General features: G+C 38.9%; 2 protein-coding genes across 2 annotated transcripts; one reads left to right on the forward strand and one right to left on the reverse strand.

Moving 5' to 3' along the window:
• Window positions 1-4,187, forward strand: LOC111566472 (ICOS ligand-like). Its single transcript, XM_023267072.3, has 5 exons — window positions 1-452; window positions 544-867; window positions 1,432-1,716; window positions 1,793-1,963; window positions 3,557-4,187. Exons 1-5 carry the CDS (start codon window positions 293-295, stop codon window positions 3,628-3,630), a joined length of 1,014 nt encoding a protein of 337 aa, XP_023122840.2. The 5' UTR covers window positions 1-292; the 3' UTR covers window positions 3,631-4,187.
• Window positions 4,188-4,596: 409 nt separating this feature from the next.
• Window positions 4,597-16,150, reverse strand: nit2 (nitrilase family, member 2). Its single transcript, XM_023267056.3, has 10 exons — window positions 16,025-16,150; window positions 15,769-15,887; window positions 14,273-14,393; window positions 12,967-13,055; window positions 12,793-12,886; window positions 12,637-12,711; window positions 12,479-12,557; window positions 10,832-10,930; window positions 7,096-7,151; window positions 4,597-5,961 (listed from the first exon to the last, which is right to left on the reverse strand). The coding sequence occupies exons 1-10, from the start codon at window positions 16,050-16,052 to the stop codon at window positions 5,861-5,863; spliced, it is 861 nt and encodes a 286-aa protein (XP_023122824.1). The 5' UTR covers window positions 16,053-16,150; the 3' UTR covers window positions 4,597-5,860.
• Between the last annotated feature and the right edge of the window lie 121 nt (window positions 16,151-16,271).

Below are 16,271 nucleotides of genomic sequence, written 5' to 3' on the forward strand. Positions count from 1 at the left end.
AAAAGAAGTCAGACAGGTCGAACCAATATCCGCGCTATGACTCCTAACTGGATATTTTCAGACTGATACTGAGGAACCTCGTGTTTTTTACGCTTATTCTGCGTGGGAAAGTAATTATTTTCAAACCCGTAGAGGTGTTTTTCGTCATTTAAATCAGACAGGATAAGACAGAGCGGACAGGTATGGCACAACAAGCCGCAACATGACTGGTGATGAACTCCTTCAGAGTGAGGAAACGCGTGCATAAGAGCTGGAACGAGCAGAGGACGAGGCGGTGAAGTCAGACGGTTCCATGATTTTCGGAGTCATGGACGTGTTTTGGGTTAATGATTTCAAGAGTGAAGTGTATTTGAATGTGTTTTGTACGCAAATGTGCGCTCGGCAGAGGATGCCGGTGGCTCTGTGGCGCACTGGACTCCTGCTCAGCTTCCTGTGTGTGTGCGCCTGTCTGGGTAAGATGACTGTCTGGTCATGTAGAGCACATACTGAGGTGAGGAGTCACAACTGTGATTTTACATGCGTTTGTCTGTCTTGCTTCTACAGGGGAGGACTGTGTTCTTGGTATAGTGGGACGCCCGGTGTCTCTGCCCTGCCTTTACCCTGACTTACTAACTTTAGCGAATTATTCCATTGAGTGGAGGAGAGAGGATGAAGTGGTGCTCAGATCAGTGTGGGATGAGGATGGAAACATTCAGATATGGAGCATGAACAGAGCCACGGTCCACACTGATGCTACACAAACTGGAAACTTCTCTCTGGAGCTGCCAGAAGCTGATCCCAAGCAGGACAACGTTTATTACAGTTTCTTCATCATTTCAGGGGAGAATCAGAGGTCGCTGGTGTGCAAAGTGTGTCTCAGGATAGCAGGTCAGTGCCATAGATAGATAGATAGATAGATAGACTACGTTGAAAAGTTTGGGGTCACCCAGACAATTTCATGTTTTCCATGTAAACTCACACTTTTATTTATGTGCTAACATAACTGCACAAGGGTTTTCTAATCATCAATTAGCCTTTCAACACCATTAGCTAACACAATGTAGCATTAGAATACAGGAGTGATGGTTGCTGGATACGTTCTTCTGTACCCCTATGGAGATATTCCATTAAAAATCAGCTGTTTCCAGCTAGAATAATCATTTACCACATTAAAAATGTCTAGACTGGATTTCTGATTAATTTAATGTAAAAAAAAAAAAGAAAAAAAGCTTTTCTTTCAAAAACAAGGACATTTCTAAATGACCCAAAACTTTTGAATAGTAGTGTATATAATCACACGATATGTAATAAAAATAAGGTGCAGATCATGCTGGGAGAAGAACCAAGTTAAGGTGTAAGAAAAAGTAGATAAGTATAAATACAGGTATGAGAATAAACATAAGAAATAAGCATGCAGAATAAGGAATTCTTGACTTTGCTGGTTGTTTGCAGCCAGTTTCAGCTTCCCAGACCTCCAGAGGGGAGAAGCAGTCGAGGGCGAGGAGACGTCCTTCCACTGTCAGTCCAGCGGCGGTTACCCTCAACCTGCAGTCTACTGGCTCATCAACGACACCGACGAGCCCCCCGAAGGCTCAGTGAGGACCCTGGCAGCATCGCTCCCCGACTCCCATCTCTACAACATCACCAGCCACCTGACAGTCAACATTTCCAGGGACTCCAGCGTGACGTGCATCATAGAGAACCCGTCCATGAATGAGACGCTGACGTCCACCAGCTGTGAGTCGTTTTCTTTCAGCGTTCATTAAGGTTTCAACACAAAGAGGCAGGTCACTAACCTCTGGTTCTGGTTCAGACGGAACGCCCAGCGGCCCCGTGGTGAGCCGAGCGTCCGAGGGCATGTGGATCTTCAGCACGGCTCTGTGTGTGGTGGTGGGCGTCATGGTGATAGTGGGGATTTGGTATCAGATCCACCTGGACCGAATCAGTAAGAGGAAGAAGAAGGAATACCAGCAAACACAGAGAGGTGGGCCGGTCGCACACACACAGTGATGAGTTTTTATCTATCAGTAAATTTCCTAAAAAGTCCAGTAAACAGAAAATCTAAAACAAATATTGGGTGCGAGAATCTGGAGTATTTTCAGAGGGCAGAAGTTCAAAAAAACAGAGTTTAACACCTTATGTTGTGATGTTAGACTTAACACAAACCCAGCATTTCTAGTCCTTAAAGTGGGAACATTACAGATATCAAAGTTGTTCTCTACCTTGTGTGTATTTTAGCATTTTCTTTTATATATAAAGTGCTCAAAAGTTGCATTTGACAAAAGCAAATTAAAGTGTCATCTAGTGTGATTTTATATAAGAACAAATCCAACAATTTAATTTACTGGCCTGTTATGCTGCAACTAATGCTTATTTTCTTTGTCGATTAATATATTGATTAAGTTTAGTCTATAAAATGTCAGAAAATGAAAATGAACATGCAAAATGTCAATCATTGTTTCCCAAAGCCGACATTCTCAAATGTCTTGTTTTGTCCACAAGCCAAAGATATTCAGTTTAGTGTCATGGAGGAGGAAAGAAATCAGAAAATATTCACATTTATCCTGTACCATTTAAGCAGCTGAAACAAATTCTCAGACCGATTAATCACTTGACAAAATAACTGGAGAGTAATCATTTTTTTACTCGATTAATCGTCGCAGCTCTGCCAGCCTGTAACATGTAAAGACGCAGACAAGCGTTTGTGAAGAATAAAGTTTCCTATAAAAAAAATTAATGAGGCACAATTTACTTTGTTTTAAATTAAGCTATTTTTTCACTGAAATGCATATTTTTATTTTTGTAACAACCAAATTATAAAGCTTAATCTAGGGATGCACATAGACATCAGAAGATAATTGGTATCTGCAAATAAAGGTTTATAAAAATATCAGTGTCTGCTCAAAATGAACAACAATAGGCAGATAATGCCTTTTGAAAATATTACATAAAAATAAATATGGCATATTTTTGTTGTGTTTAAGTAGTATTTTGTCCAGTAAATGTGTGAGTTTGAATAATAGCATTATATATTTGCACTTTCCATCATAATAGAACTCATGGTTAAAAAAAAAAAAAAAGTGCATAAATCTGTATCAGCGTAGGCAGTCAGCCTAAGTTGGAAAATTTTTGAAAAAAAAACTGAGCATCTTGCATCCTCACTTGTTTTTTTTTCTTTTTCTACATAAAATAAGGCATTACCAAAAATATAACGTCCAGTATATTTTTTAAATCTGTAACAGGATCTAAATCAGGTTTAATATGCTGTAGTTAAACGAATCTGGGGTGCAAACAGCCAGGAAGAGCAATGAATCATAAAAAGCACCATTAGTAGTCATTGATTGACTTTTTGTTGAAACTGAACAAACTTTGATTGAGAAAATGTAATTTACACAGCACTGGTATTCCTTTTATAGAGGCCAAACAAGGACTCAAATCCATCCCATAGTATAAATACAGAAACTCTAATTAAATGTTGTCATATAGGTCCAACCAGGAAGCTATTATAGATTTTATAGAGAGTATTTCCAAATTCAAAATGTTTTCGTGACTAAAATTAATTTTTTTCCCCCATCAGGATACAAAAGACGACGTCGGTACAAAGAGGAAGCTGAAGTGATGAGGCAGGAGTCAAAGGAGACAGACGTGTGAAATTCTGAATCAGCGAACACTCATTAAGTCATACTTTTTATTTTTCTGCCGTTAGGCAATAAAGCACTGATATGTGAATAAATATTTGTTATGATCACCATTTAAATATTTAGTCAGGCGGGTTTTACATACAGTGGTGGAAGAAGTTTTCAGACACTCTTAAAATTTTACACAATCTCAAATATCATGAAATATGTGTGGAAAAATCTTTTTGTGTGTTTTTTTGTTTATTTTTTGTGGAAAACTAACAAAATAAATTCTACCAAAATGACCCAATACTCAAAATTTTTTATTTTTATGGCACCAATCAATTTTAAGTTTTTAATGGCTTTTTCAGGATTTGTTTAGTATTATGGTTGTAATTGTACTAAAAGAAGTTGCACTTGAAGACCTAAGAGTGATTCTTAATGCAATGTTTCACAAATTTATGGGGTGTCCCAACATTTTTTCCACCATTGTAAATTTAGTTCTGGGGCATCAGTTTATGTTTAGTGATCACTTTGTTTCCTCACACAGGGTTGTTGTATTTCAACTTTTAATAAAGATTCTCAAACCTACTGCGGAAACTTTTTTAAAATTTCACCTCATAGACTTGTTAATGATCTAACAGTGGACAAGCAAACACTTTTTTTTAGACTTTAAATCTCTGAAGCTACAATGAAGAAAATCTTACATCAAGCAAAATGAACAAAAAAAAAAAAAAAAAGTCAAACACACCTCTGTAGGAACGAAAAAGTTTCTACAGACGTGAAAAATTCCAGTAAGAACAGCTGGCACTAAAAATGGCATCAGTTTTTTAAATTGAGCACCATGTCAAAAAAAAATGGAAACACTTTGAAAGAGGTAAATTTCCATATTTACCTGTTACCTGAAAGGTTTAATGGCTTAATTTCTCACCAAAACTCATCAGTTTTCTTCTGAGGTGATACACTGACACACAAAAAACTCAGTTCCTTTCTTAAGAAGTGAGTCTCTGCAGCTTTACTGCACTCAAATCATGCATTATCCGACAGTGATTGTCCGAACTTCATCCCGTTTCCACACCTATGACTGTCAACATTCTGCAGCACAGATCTGTTGCAGTGTTTTGTGTTGTATTTTTGCTTCTCCTTGTCCCTGTTCTCCATCTGTTAACTGAGATTATAATGCTGGTAATTTAATTAGATTTTCTGGTACTTTGAAGCTGGTTTAAAATGAATCTGGAATCCTTTAACAGTCAGCTGGACAGTCAAATATCAATGGTTCACATTCTTAGAGATACAATGAAAGACTGTTAATTGTAGATGACAAAATGTAGGCCAATCAGAAATTATTACAATCTGTTGATGTAATTATTATCTATCATTATACCTGATAAAATATAAAACAAGACATTTTTTAAAGATTCTGACAAATGAGGTCTGAACATGTGGTATTTAAAGGTCCAGTGTGAACGATTTAAGAGGCTCTTCTTGCAGAAATTCAAAGTAGTATTCAGAATTGTGCTTTCATTGGTGTGTAATTATCTGAAAGAGGGAAGTGCTGTGTTTTCGATAAATTACAATGAGCCCTTTGTGTCTACAGATTTCTCAATTTCTCTATAGTCACCCAGATCTGAAAACAAAACACTGACTATAAAGACAGACTTTCACATTTTTAGTGGCCAATGAAAGTTCTCCTACATGCTTGGATGAAGGCGAGTAAGGCAAGAGGTTATTCAGTTGGTTGTAATTTCATTACATTAATAGAGGTCCTATGTGGAAGAACATGGAGTACATGCTGTATTTCAAAGCTAAACATTTAGAGGAGTTTTCCATGGCAGTAATCTCTTCTTGCCTTAAAATGGATTAAATGAAACTCTACACTTTGCTTTTTCTCTAATGTTCAGGTCTATTCAAAACAGATTTCATTTGCTCACTGAAACTGATTAGAACAAAAACAGATGACTCACTTTACTGAAAATTGTAGGAACATTATGTAGCCCAACGCTGTGCAAAACAGCAGTAAAATACAGAAATGAGACTGAAATCCATCAATGTACTTCCCCAGTGTGTGCTGGAAGGGACACGCCTACTTCATGTAACACAAAACCTGCCTTTAGCTAGTCAAATGAATGAAGTGCACAAGAACTTCACCCAATCGATCCTCAGTCAACTTTCAAAGAACCAAATCATCTGGACGTGAATTAACGTACATTTCAGCCTGGATTATTTCAGCCACAGTTGGAGAACAGGAGTACAGGTCACAGCGCTCAGCCTGATCCTTCCTGTGTTGACGTCACAGCGTAGAGATCGTCCCGCCGCTGAGCTGTGATCGGAATCTGCTGCCGGATGTCGGACAAATACTGCAGATCTGAAGACGAGAGACACATGCAGAGAGGTTCAGTGCAGAATAGGAATATAAAGTAGGCAGACACTAACAGTGGTAAAGCAGATCAACAGACGGGTCAATATATAATTGATGGGCTTTTGAAGTCCATGGGATCTATCTTGCATACATTTTTATTAAAAGTAAGACAACTAATGTTTTTTATGTTCATTATGATCATGTCTTTACAAATTCCATAATTATTTATTATGGAAGCAATCACTTATTAATAAAAAAAATGACTGGATATCACTAAAATGTCAACTCAACAACCGTCTGAATTTAATAACAACCACCTAATTAGCTAAACAATAATAAAATGAGCTTATTCAAAAATTGTTTTGATTATGTTCTTTTTATTAAGGTGAGAAAATCATGACAGATATTTCTTTTATGGCAATATATCACATTTTATATGGAAAGACTGAAAAGACTCCAAGGCTTTCTGAGTTATTTAATATAAAGTAGTGTGTAAGTCAAGTCTGGGTTTATGGCATGTCAACAGGTTTACTACAATATCTTTAGAAATAACTTTCAATTTCAAATTTACTCAATTATATATATGATATTTTAGAAGAATCTTGCAGTTAAAATGCCATGTGGTGTTTGGTTATAGGTGGCCATGTTGATTTTAGGCCTGAAAACAGCAAAAATGTCAACTATGATACCTGCCAATTATGTGAGAAAAAGTTCTGCAACTATATACTGACCCAGATGTTCCTACTGCGTCTATTGCTTGTGCTGTTGTTGCACTCTAACGCTGTAGATGAAGGAGTAGACAGTCAATAACAGCATATTCTGGTTTATTAACTACCACAACTACCCTTGACTTGCTGTTATTCTGCCCAGTCTCAACAACAGTAAATTAGTTCTTCTCATGATAAAACGAAACTCTTGTACAGTCCAGAGTCCCACCTTTCCATTTATATTGATCACAATCGGATCAAATGTGTCTCAGATATCACACAAGACATGAGCAAACAAATGATGCAACACTGAGTTGGCAAAACAACAAACAGAGTCACTACATCGCTGTCAAGAAGTGATGAATGGCTGAAGTTTTAATCTGACAGGAGTCGACCTCCAGTCTGCAGAGAAGCAAACAGCTCATCTACTCACCGATGTCGGCGTAAATAATGGCTTCCTCTGGTCCTGCCTTGGAGACGACTTCTCCCCTGCAACAACACAGAGCAACAATCTGCACAGTTAGCACCTGAAATATCAGGAAGAGATGGAGTTGGACAGCAAAGGTTTAGGATCAATATCAAATCTCACTGATTGTCAGTAGCGTAAAATGTCACTAAAGCTCTTTTCTCACAGGATCAGTGGTCTGTGTTTCATGCATCCATACGGCATAAGTAAGTCTGGATTTTACTCGAATTTACTGACAGTATATGCAGATATGAACAGGCTGCCGCATAATAACTGCATGAATCTCCTGAATATGCACTGAAAATGTTTCCGACTTTCATATATAATGGCCAACGCAGCCCTCATAGTTCTCAAGCACAAATAAGGGGAAAAAAAGTGCAGAGAGAACAAATAACCCTGTCAAATAAACTAAAAATCTATCAAACGCACAACCCCAAATCATTGAGGTGCAGACTGACGTACTGTTTAATAAATATTATATAGTGTACTGTAAAATACAGCTGTTTGGGAAAGTCTGGGCTTCCCTTAACAACGTACTAACTTTGTTGTTTTTCTAAAATGAAAAGACGTCACTATAACTGCTGCAGCAAAGACAACTGAAGAAAAGGCTTCCTCAGATGTTAATGCAGCGTTACAGTTTATTCATGACCTTAAAAATAGACTAAAATTAAACACTAATTGCAGCAGGTGCAAAAGTTTGGCCACCTTCTTGTAAACTCCTTGCAGAGCTGCTATGTGGAATTACCAGCTGATGACATTTTCAGATCTGACTCCTCAAACCTCGTGGTGACACTAAACAACCATCGTCTGCTCGAAGCGACTGACTGAGGATGTGAATGTGAAGCGAACTGATGCCTCCAAGACAAGGACAGATGAAGCAATTTTCACAGTTTGAAATGTCACTAAGGAAGGGCATTTAAGGGGAACTGTGGATGTCAAGATCTGGAAGAGCAAGAAAAGTTTCAGGTTTAACGGCAGAGGAGCCGCAGGTAGGTTCAGGCGACACTAGAGTTGGAGCTGTTCCGCTTCATTTCCATTTCATGAAAGCTAATTGTCAAACGTGGAGGTGGAAACATTCTGCTTTGGGTTCCTGTAGCAGCCAGTGGAACAGAAAACGTTGCACGGATAGAGAGAGGAATGAATTCCACTAAATATCAGCAAACTCAGGATGCAGCCAGCTGACAAACTGACAAGAATCTGGCTTCAAGATTAATACTCCGACATTAATATAACACAAACTTCAACACTGAAAATATGTGAGGAGGTTTGAAAAATGCTGCATGAGTTAGACACCCTAAAAATAGCACAGGACTTGAAGTGAGCTGCAGGAAGAGTGTGTGAAAATAAACAGGAACAGAGCAACTCAGCTGGTTACAGAAAGCATGTGCATGTTTTGAAATCTGCCAAACTGAAGTTACAACATGCTGACTTTATATGATGTGAAAACTTTTGCTCAGAATGCTACAGTTACTTGCAGGATTTACCTTCACATTGGACCCACAGTTTGTCTACTGGGGAACTTTACAACCTTGAAAGCACATTTTAAGAACTCACAGAGGAGATTTTTTGAAATAGCTTAGACATGGAAGTCTGACTCCCAGCTCCCCTTAGCTGGATGGTTGATGGAAATGAACAGCTGTATCCCACTTGAAAACATTATGTACACTCTAAGAAACGAATACACCACCTTTCTGAAGATTTGGCAGCCCTACTTGACCTACACTGACACTCTGCCAACACCTTAAAAACGATACTACATTGATACACCACGAGTCACCTGTATAAACCAGGATTATTTATACTGCCTCTTACTTTATGTTCTATTTATTTTTTCCTTTACTTTGATTATTACCTCCTCATTGTGAGGCAGGTACTCTTTCAGTTTGTCTGTGTACGGGGGGTGGGGGGTCTTATGTATTCTGTATTTTGTGTATGTTTTGTTGAATTGAAAATTTGAAAAATAAAATATTCAAAAAAGAATTCTACTGTTACTGCTTGACTTTGTTGATGAATTACAAAACTAAAAGTGCATTCACATCTGGAAAAAGGGCTCTTTTTATTGTGTATTTAGTGCAAGGATTGTATTTAGTTTTCCATATATCTGTGACATCCTTCACAACTGAATATAGAGGAGTTCAGCAGTGCATCGTTACTTACAAGCTCATACATCTGTAACAATAAATCACAAACGCCACTAATCAGCCCCAACATTAAAACCACAGATATCTGATGTTAGCAGCGCATTTTTGAAGTACTGACTTGTTTTTCCAGCACAGACCATAAACATTAGATCGAATAGACGATGTTCGACCATAATTTGGAGACCAGGTCATCACCTTGGACTCATGAGGACGTGGACATTGACTGCAACAATGTCTGGGTAGGTGGTATGTGTCACCGTAACATCCACATGAACGCAGGATTCAAGGTTTCTTAGCAGAACAGTGCTCAGAGCATCACACTGCCTCTATCATTTGACTTCCACCCAGAATGCATCCTGCTGTCATTTAAAACCCACCACAATCCACCAGACCAGATTACGTTTTTTTCATCGCTTCATGGTCTGACTCTGCTGCTCACCTGGCCATACTAGCCAGTTTTGTTGGTGAGTTCTGACACCTTTCCTTTATAGTAGCATCAAGGTTTTCAGCCGTTTGTGCAACAGCAGCTTTTAAGTTAGATCACACCACAATGGTCCAGTTTTCACTTCCCACACACATCTAGGAGTGCTGGGTGTCCATGACCGGTAGTCCTTCCTTGGACCACTTCTGGTACTCAACACCAGGAACAGCCTGCTCTGACCCAGTTTTCTAGTCATCAGAGTTTGTCAAAGTCACTCAGATCCTCACGCTGCTCATTTTTCCTGCTGTAATCAACTTCAAGACTCTGGCTATACTTCCAAATTGTATACTTTTTCTCTTTAAGTTCACACTGAAGCTGCCCTCACAAAGTTTGCACTGTTTTTATGCATACAGCTGGGACTTGCTACTTTCTTATAATGTTACACCATAAACTTTGACTGTTGCAGTCTGTAATGTGAAATAAGCTGTCATCTGTCTGTGCACGCTCGCTGGCTCAAGCTTGTTTATACTTACACAGGACATCTGCATCATAGTTAACATAACTGCACAGAGGATTGTGGGTTAAAATGTCCAGATAAAAAAACACATACAAAGACCTGCAAACTGCAAAATCTGACAGGATGTAGTAAGAAATCCTGGTATTTTTGGCATATTACATTGGACATACTATACATTGGGACATTCTAAATCCTTTTATGGTATACTATATAGTAGTATTAACAGTGGAACCCACCCTGAGCATTCCCATGCTGCCTAATATGCTCCACCCTTTGACAGAAGCCATTGTAATGAGATAATTAGTGCTTTTTACTTCATCTGTCAGTGGTTTTAATGTTGTGGCTGACTGGTGCACACAGCTACATCGCTCTCACAGGGAACAAAATAAATACTGCAATGTTTGGTAGTTTTATCTTGCTGATGCTAAATCAGAACCAGAATTCATAACTTATACTAAACAGATATTTTGAGTAATAGCTGAAAACTGCTGGTTTTACTGACACAAATCGGCTTCCTTCAAACTCTTGCATGTTCATAACAGCCTCCCGTTCTTTCTCCTCTTTGTTAATTATGTACATACCGTCACATCTATGCCTCCTATAATAACTTTCTTGTTTTCTTACCAGGGGTTTACAACAGTGCTGTGACCCCAGGCCACGTAGGAGGCACTTTCATCTCTGGCAGGTGATGCCGTGGCCACGTACACTTGGTTATCAAGCGCCCTGTAGAAGACACAACAACATTATGTTCAATTATAAAGCACAAGAATCTTTTTGTTTTTCTTCTAGTTTGGGAAAACCCCAAAAAACACTTGATTAATATTCATCACATCATTGCCAATGGACATAATTACAATGAATGAAGAAACATCATCTTTAGCGTTATGATTAAGAAATCAATGTATCTATTAAACATGATTATACAACTACACACTGTTTCAAAGTATGATCTTCTAAATTTAACATATTATTCTTGTTATAGAACTACAATAACCCAAAAAGGCAACTGGGGTTAGCGTGTATGAAAATTCAACGTACTGCTTGGATTTATTCAACTCTGCAGCTTCTGAAAAGCAGTCAGGATCACGTTCAGCTGGGAATAACCCTGACAGAATATAAACTTCCTTCCCAGGATGAGAAAATCTACTTTAGACGGTTAAAAATTCTCATATTGAACCCTGTTGATCACTTTTGAATCTTTACACGATCTGGCTCAACACTACGAATCTGAACTTTTACCACCACATTCTGCACCCCGACCCCTGACATCTGGGAATAAGTTACTGAAAAAAGGCCCAAAGTCCAACCTAAACATTTCTTTTTAAAAGAATCATGCTTTTATGATTCAGCCCAAACACTCTAGAACAAAATTCTGTTTAATCTCAGAATGTTTCAGTCAGTTTCTTAGATCAAAAACCCTCCTGAACAGACAAGCCTTTAAAAAACATTTTATTCTTTCTCTGATGCTCTGTCAGTGCTCTGATGTTTGTCTATTTTAAATTTTTTTTTGCTGTTTTCTAGTGAATATTTAAATTTTTGTAAAGTACCCTGTTCAGCCCAGTTTTGAAATGTGTAACAGCAGTACAGGTTTTATTATTATTATTATTATTATTATTATTATTATTATTATTATTATTATTATTATTATTATTATTATTATTATTACTTCTGCATCACTTTTCTTCAAGTTAGGACAAAATGTTAACAGAGGCTAAAGTTCAGTTTGTTGCTTCCAGCTGTTTGCAGGAGTCTTTCCTCTGAGTCTAACAAAGACCTGCAGCATCAAAAAGCAGCAGGATCCAGCAATGTGGAACAGCAGCAGTAACTCCATTAAATACTTATAATCATAAATTATTCCTGAGCTGAAGACAGGATGGATTAGGATCTAGCAGCAGGTCACACTGTGTACTTATCCTCACAGTTCACGAGCTGCAGTTGAATTATTTGTTACACAGCAGCAGGTTGAGTCCTGAGCTCCATCACAGCTGTTGGGATATTTTTATTTTACTGTTTCTAAAGTGGGGCTGCACAGTGGCTTGGTGGTTAGCACCGTCGCCTTGCAGCTAGAAGATCCTCGGTTCGCATCCCGGTCAGGGATCTTTCTGCAGCAGCTCCTGCACCTCCTAATAAGCGGTGTATAGATAATGGATGGATGGATGTTCTTAAAGTAGCAGTTAGATTGTCAATCAGCAATGTTACAAATCTGAAAAAGGCTTCATAAATGTAATGTGTATGAAATCAATTCTCTAAAGATTTTTAGGCCTGGCTGACCTCCCCCTCTGCAGCAGCTCCCAGTGAGCCGGACCAGTCGTCATGTTGAAGGCTCCGGGGTAAACCAGCAGCTGACAGCCTAAAGACAGAAGGACAAACCCAGTCAGATCTCCTTCAGTACAACTGAAACCATCTGATCAGTCGTTTCAGCCGCTCACCTTTCCTGCTGTAGATCTGTGCGAGCTCCGCAAACCTTATGTCATAGCAAATCCCGACACCCACTTTACAAAACGCTGCAGGACAAAGAAATCAGGTCAACAAGAAGCTCGTCCAGACTGCTGGGAACAAAGCAGCAGTTATGAGCTCCCACACACGTGTTTCAAACATTGACAAACTGTCGCCTGGACTCAGCGTCTCCGATTCCTGGAAGCGGATTTTTCCCGGAACGTCGATGTCAAACAGGTGAATCTTGGAGGAGATAACACAAGTCGGTTTAGAGGAACTTAATTTCTCCAGATAAACTCATACTGTGGGTGATGCAGACCGACCTTCCTGTGTTTAAGAATCATCTCTCCATCAGGGCCAAACACTGTACAGCTGTTATACAACTTCCCACCGTCCTCTTCAGGGATGGATCCTGATGAACAACAAACACACGGTTCGTTTCTCCACTGTGTTTTAGTTTGACATCCCCTATGTCACTGAATTTAGCACCAGGTGAATTTATTCAGCTGGGGGTAGAACTGCATGCTATTATTCAGCATCTATTTTTATAATCAATTAATTTAAATTTAAAAAAGCCAAAACTGTGTTCTAGCATCTTTCCATTTTTCCCTCCTCTATGACAATAAACTTAATCTTCCTACAAGACATTTAAGGCTGTCCTGAGATATTTGATATTTTTCTGACATTTTATAGACAAAAAATGTACCGCTTTATTGAGAAAATAATACACAGATTATACAACAATGAAAGTAATCACTGGTTGCAGCCGGAGCTAAGAGTTCAAACAATATTTTTCTTTACTGCACTTGTGTCTGTAATGCTTCACCTCTTTCAATGCGACTCAAAACTGATGAACAAGAGAGAAGTTTAGACTAAACTTGAACTCAGTTTGCTTTCATTTACAACCTTAGAAGCTGATTAATCTACTATATAATACCCAGTGTGTTTGTGTGCTGAGAGATAAAGCTTTTGCTGGTGCACAGATAGAATAAAACTAGTAAAGCAGAAGCAACAAACCAGTTACAGGGAAAAAAAAAAAGCCTGATTGAATGCTTGGACGGTTATTTTCATGTGTGAAATTCAGTGTTTCCTGGGAGTTGAAGACAATTTATCTAACTGTTGTGCCCAATTCTCTATTTTTTTTCCCCTATACGTCGCTAAACTACCGTGAACAAGCCGAAGAAAATGAATTTTATACTCTACAGCAGACACATGGGTAATCAGTAACACTGAGTTTGTATGTTAACTCTGCTTCTGGTGGGCAAAACCTGAAACACACACTTGATATTGGAGTTCCCCACATGTATTCACAACAACCAGCCATTCAATCAAATATACACTCACCAACCACTTCATTACGTGCACGTTTCTACTACTGCTTGGACCCCACTTGCCTTCACAACAGGTGAGCATACATACTAACAAAACATGAGAAGTGGATTCAAAAAGATTTTATATAACGTCCAGGATCCTTGAACTAAATGAGACCTCAAGATGAAACATTTCTAACACGTGGTCAAACTATAATGACATTGTGAACATTTTTATGTGACACAAGTTCTACATCAGACAAATTGTATTCATCTGTTCTATGTATGTAGGTCACTGCAGCCACAGAAGCCTCCCTACCTCCCACTAGATACACCTTATTCTCCTTCGCTGCCTCCGACAGCACCTGGGTGGACTCTCCGGGGATCTTCTCGGCGTATGAGGGGAAAAAGCTGGTCCCATATGGAGAGTTGAAGCATTCCTGTAAGTGACAGGTGAGAAACCAGGTGAGTTTCAGTCTCTTTGGACACTGACTGCAGATCTCCCCAGGGTTCACCAAGGAGGTGCATGACTGGCCGCCTCCAAAGAGACCTGGGTTGTGTGAGTTTGTGGATAGCTGGTGCTGACACTAATAGCATTAAACATTATCATCCGCCCTCCATTTAAGCTGCTTCAAGGCTCCTGGTTCTGTGCATGCTGGCTCACTGTTATGGCTTACTAATGGAACAGAGCAATGTTTAATTAAAACAGTTTCAACTGCAAAGGATCCAGCCCCCCCGCGACCCTAATGAGGACTAAGTGGTGTACAGATGATGGATGGATGTTTCAATTGCACTTTTCCTGTCTAAATATCTAGGTCTATTTAAGCCACAAATGCCTCTTTAGGTGTATAAATGGGATGTATAAATTTTTTGAGACAATAGGCCTCTGGACACAGATTTCTAAAGAGCTCCAACATCCTCCTACACAGAGTGAAAGACACACAACATGAGAACAAAAAACAGAGTTGTCATTGTTTGAGGCTCTTTGCAGTGGTTTTGTATCAATTTGTGTTAATATTCTGTTTCATTTTAGTTATTGTCGTTATGATTTGTAGATGTTTTAAGTAATTTCGTTGCCGCTTTGTCTTTGTCCTCATTCCAAGTCTCTTGGTGGTTGCTGTCTCAGAATCAGAATCTGTTTTATTGTCATTATAAAATGTACAATGAAACTGCACACAAATTCTCTCCTTATACACAGATAACAGAGTGATATGTACAGAAATATAAAAATATAAACAAGCAATGCAATAAATCAGGAGTGCAATATAAATAAGTAGTGCACAGACATTTACAGAAATACAAATACATAGTTCAAAGTGATATTAGTGACATTTATTGTGCAAAATTGCAAATGATGTCTCTTTGCAGCTGTTTTTGGTCATTTTGAGTGTCTCTGTAGGTGTTTAAAGGCGCCTACTAGCTGTTTAAGTCATTTTACATCTATTGCAGTCCTTTAGGATCACGCTTAGTCTCTTATTAATTAATTTCAATTCTGTCTATAGTTGATTTCATTCATTTTGCTTCTTTTTGTCATTACATTGTGTCTCTATGCGGTCACACGGAGGGCTCCCTACATCCAGTAGGTCCAGTATTTATGCTTGTATACTCTGCATCATCAAATGTCCTGATCCTGGACATTTCATTTAGCTGAATGAGAAGAAGCTGGATTAATTACACTCGCCCTTCTCCTACTATAATCAATATTACCATCCCCCCCAAAAAATGCTGTGCAAAAGTTGTGTTCAAGGACTCAAATGTGTGAAGGAATGTCAGTGAGAGCAACGTGACATCCACCCCCAGCCTCGCCCTGCTCACCGGCAGCAGCACCACCTGTCCTCCCCCTCCTGCAGCCTCCTTCACCAGCCTCCGGACTCTGCTCAGGTTGTCCGCTTTGACGCTGCTCACCTGCAGCTGGACCACCGCCAGACGGAACTCTGAGGAGACAAACAGCCGCTTCACTGACAAATATGCAGCTTCGACGCTAAACGAAGGAGGTTTTTTAATTATTGCACTCAGAAATTCAACATTAAAATAGCAGAACACCGCATTAATAGGAGAACTTCGTACTTACTGGACATTACTTTCGCTAAACTTGACATGAACGCGGAGTTCAGTTCAGACCTCTCAGCTTCGGCGCGAAGAACATGTGATTCCGGGTGGATGCTCGCTTTTCAAAATAAGAGTCTATAATTACCCGACGCTGCTTTTTGACATAAGATGATCCAATAAAGCAAAATTCAGCGATACTAAGCAATAATAAAGGCTGTTTTAGGATGTTAATCAGTTGTGATTCTTGATTAAGAGAATCTATGACACAT

This window comes from Amphiprion ocellaris, chromosome 2 (genome assembly GCF_022539595.1).
Source record: "Amphiprion ocellaris isolate individual 3 ecotype Okinawa chromosome 2, ASM2253959v1, whole genome shotgun sequence".
NCBI classification, from domain to species: Eukaryota; Metazoa; Chordata; class Actinopteri; family Pomacentridae; genus Amphiprion; species Amphiprion ocellaris.

Excerpts from the sequence above, each read along its gene's own strand:
- LOC111566472 (XM_023267072.3), top strand. The coding sequence starts at position 293 with ATGATTTTCGGAGTCATGGACGTGTTTTGGGTTAATGATTTCAAGAGT. Across the intron at positions 453-543 it reads GTGTGTGTGCGCCTGTCTGG|GGGAGGACTGTGTTCTTGGT; the intron begins GTAAGATGACTG and ends TTGCTTCTACAG. Across the intron at positions 1,717-1,792 it reads GACGCTGACGTCCACCAGCT|ACGGAACGCCCAGCGGCCCC; the intron begins GTGAGTCGTTTT and ends GTTCTGGTTCAG.
- nit2 (XM_023267056.3), bottom strand. The coding sequence starts at position 16,052 with ATGTCAAGTTTAGCGAAAGTAATGTCCA. Across the intron at positions 14,394-15,768 it reads GACAGGTGGTGCTGCTGCCG|GAATGCTTCAACTCTCCATA; the intron begins GTGAGCAGGGCG and ends TGTCACTTACAG. Across the intron at positions 12,712-12,792 it reads TTTGTCAATGTTTGAAACAC|CGTTTTGTAAAGTGGGTGTC; the intron begins GTGTGTGGGAGC and ends TTTGTCCTGCAG.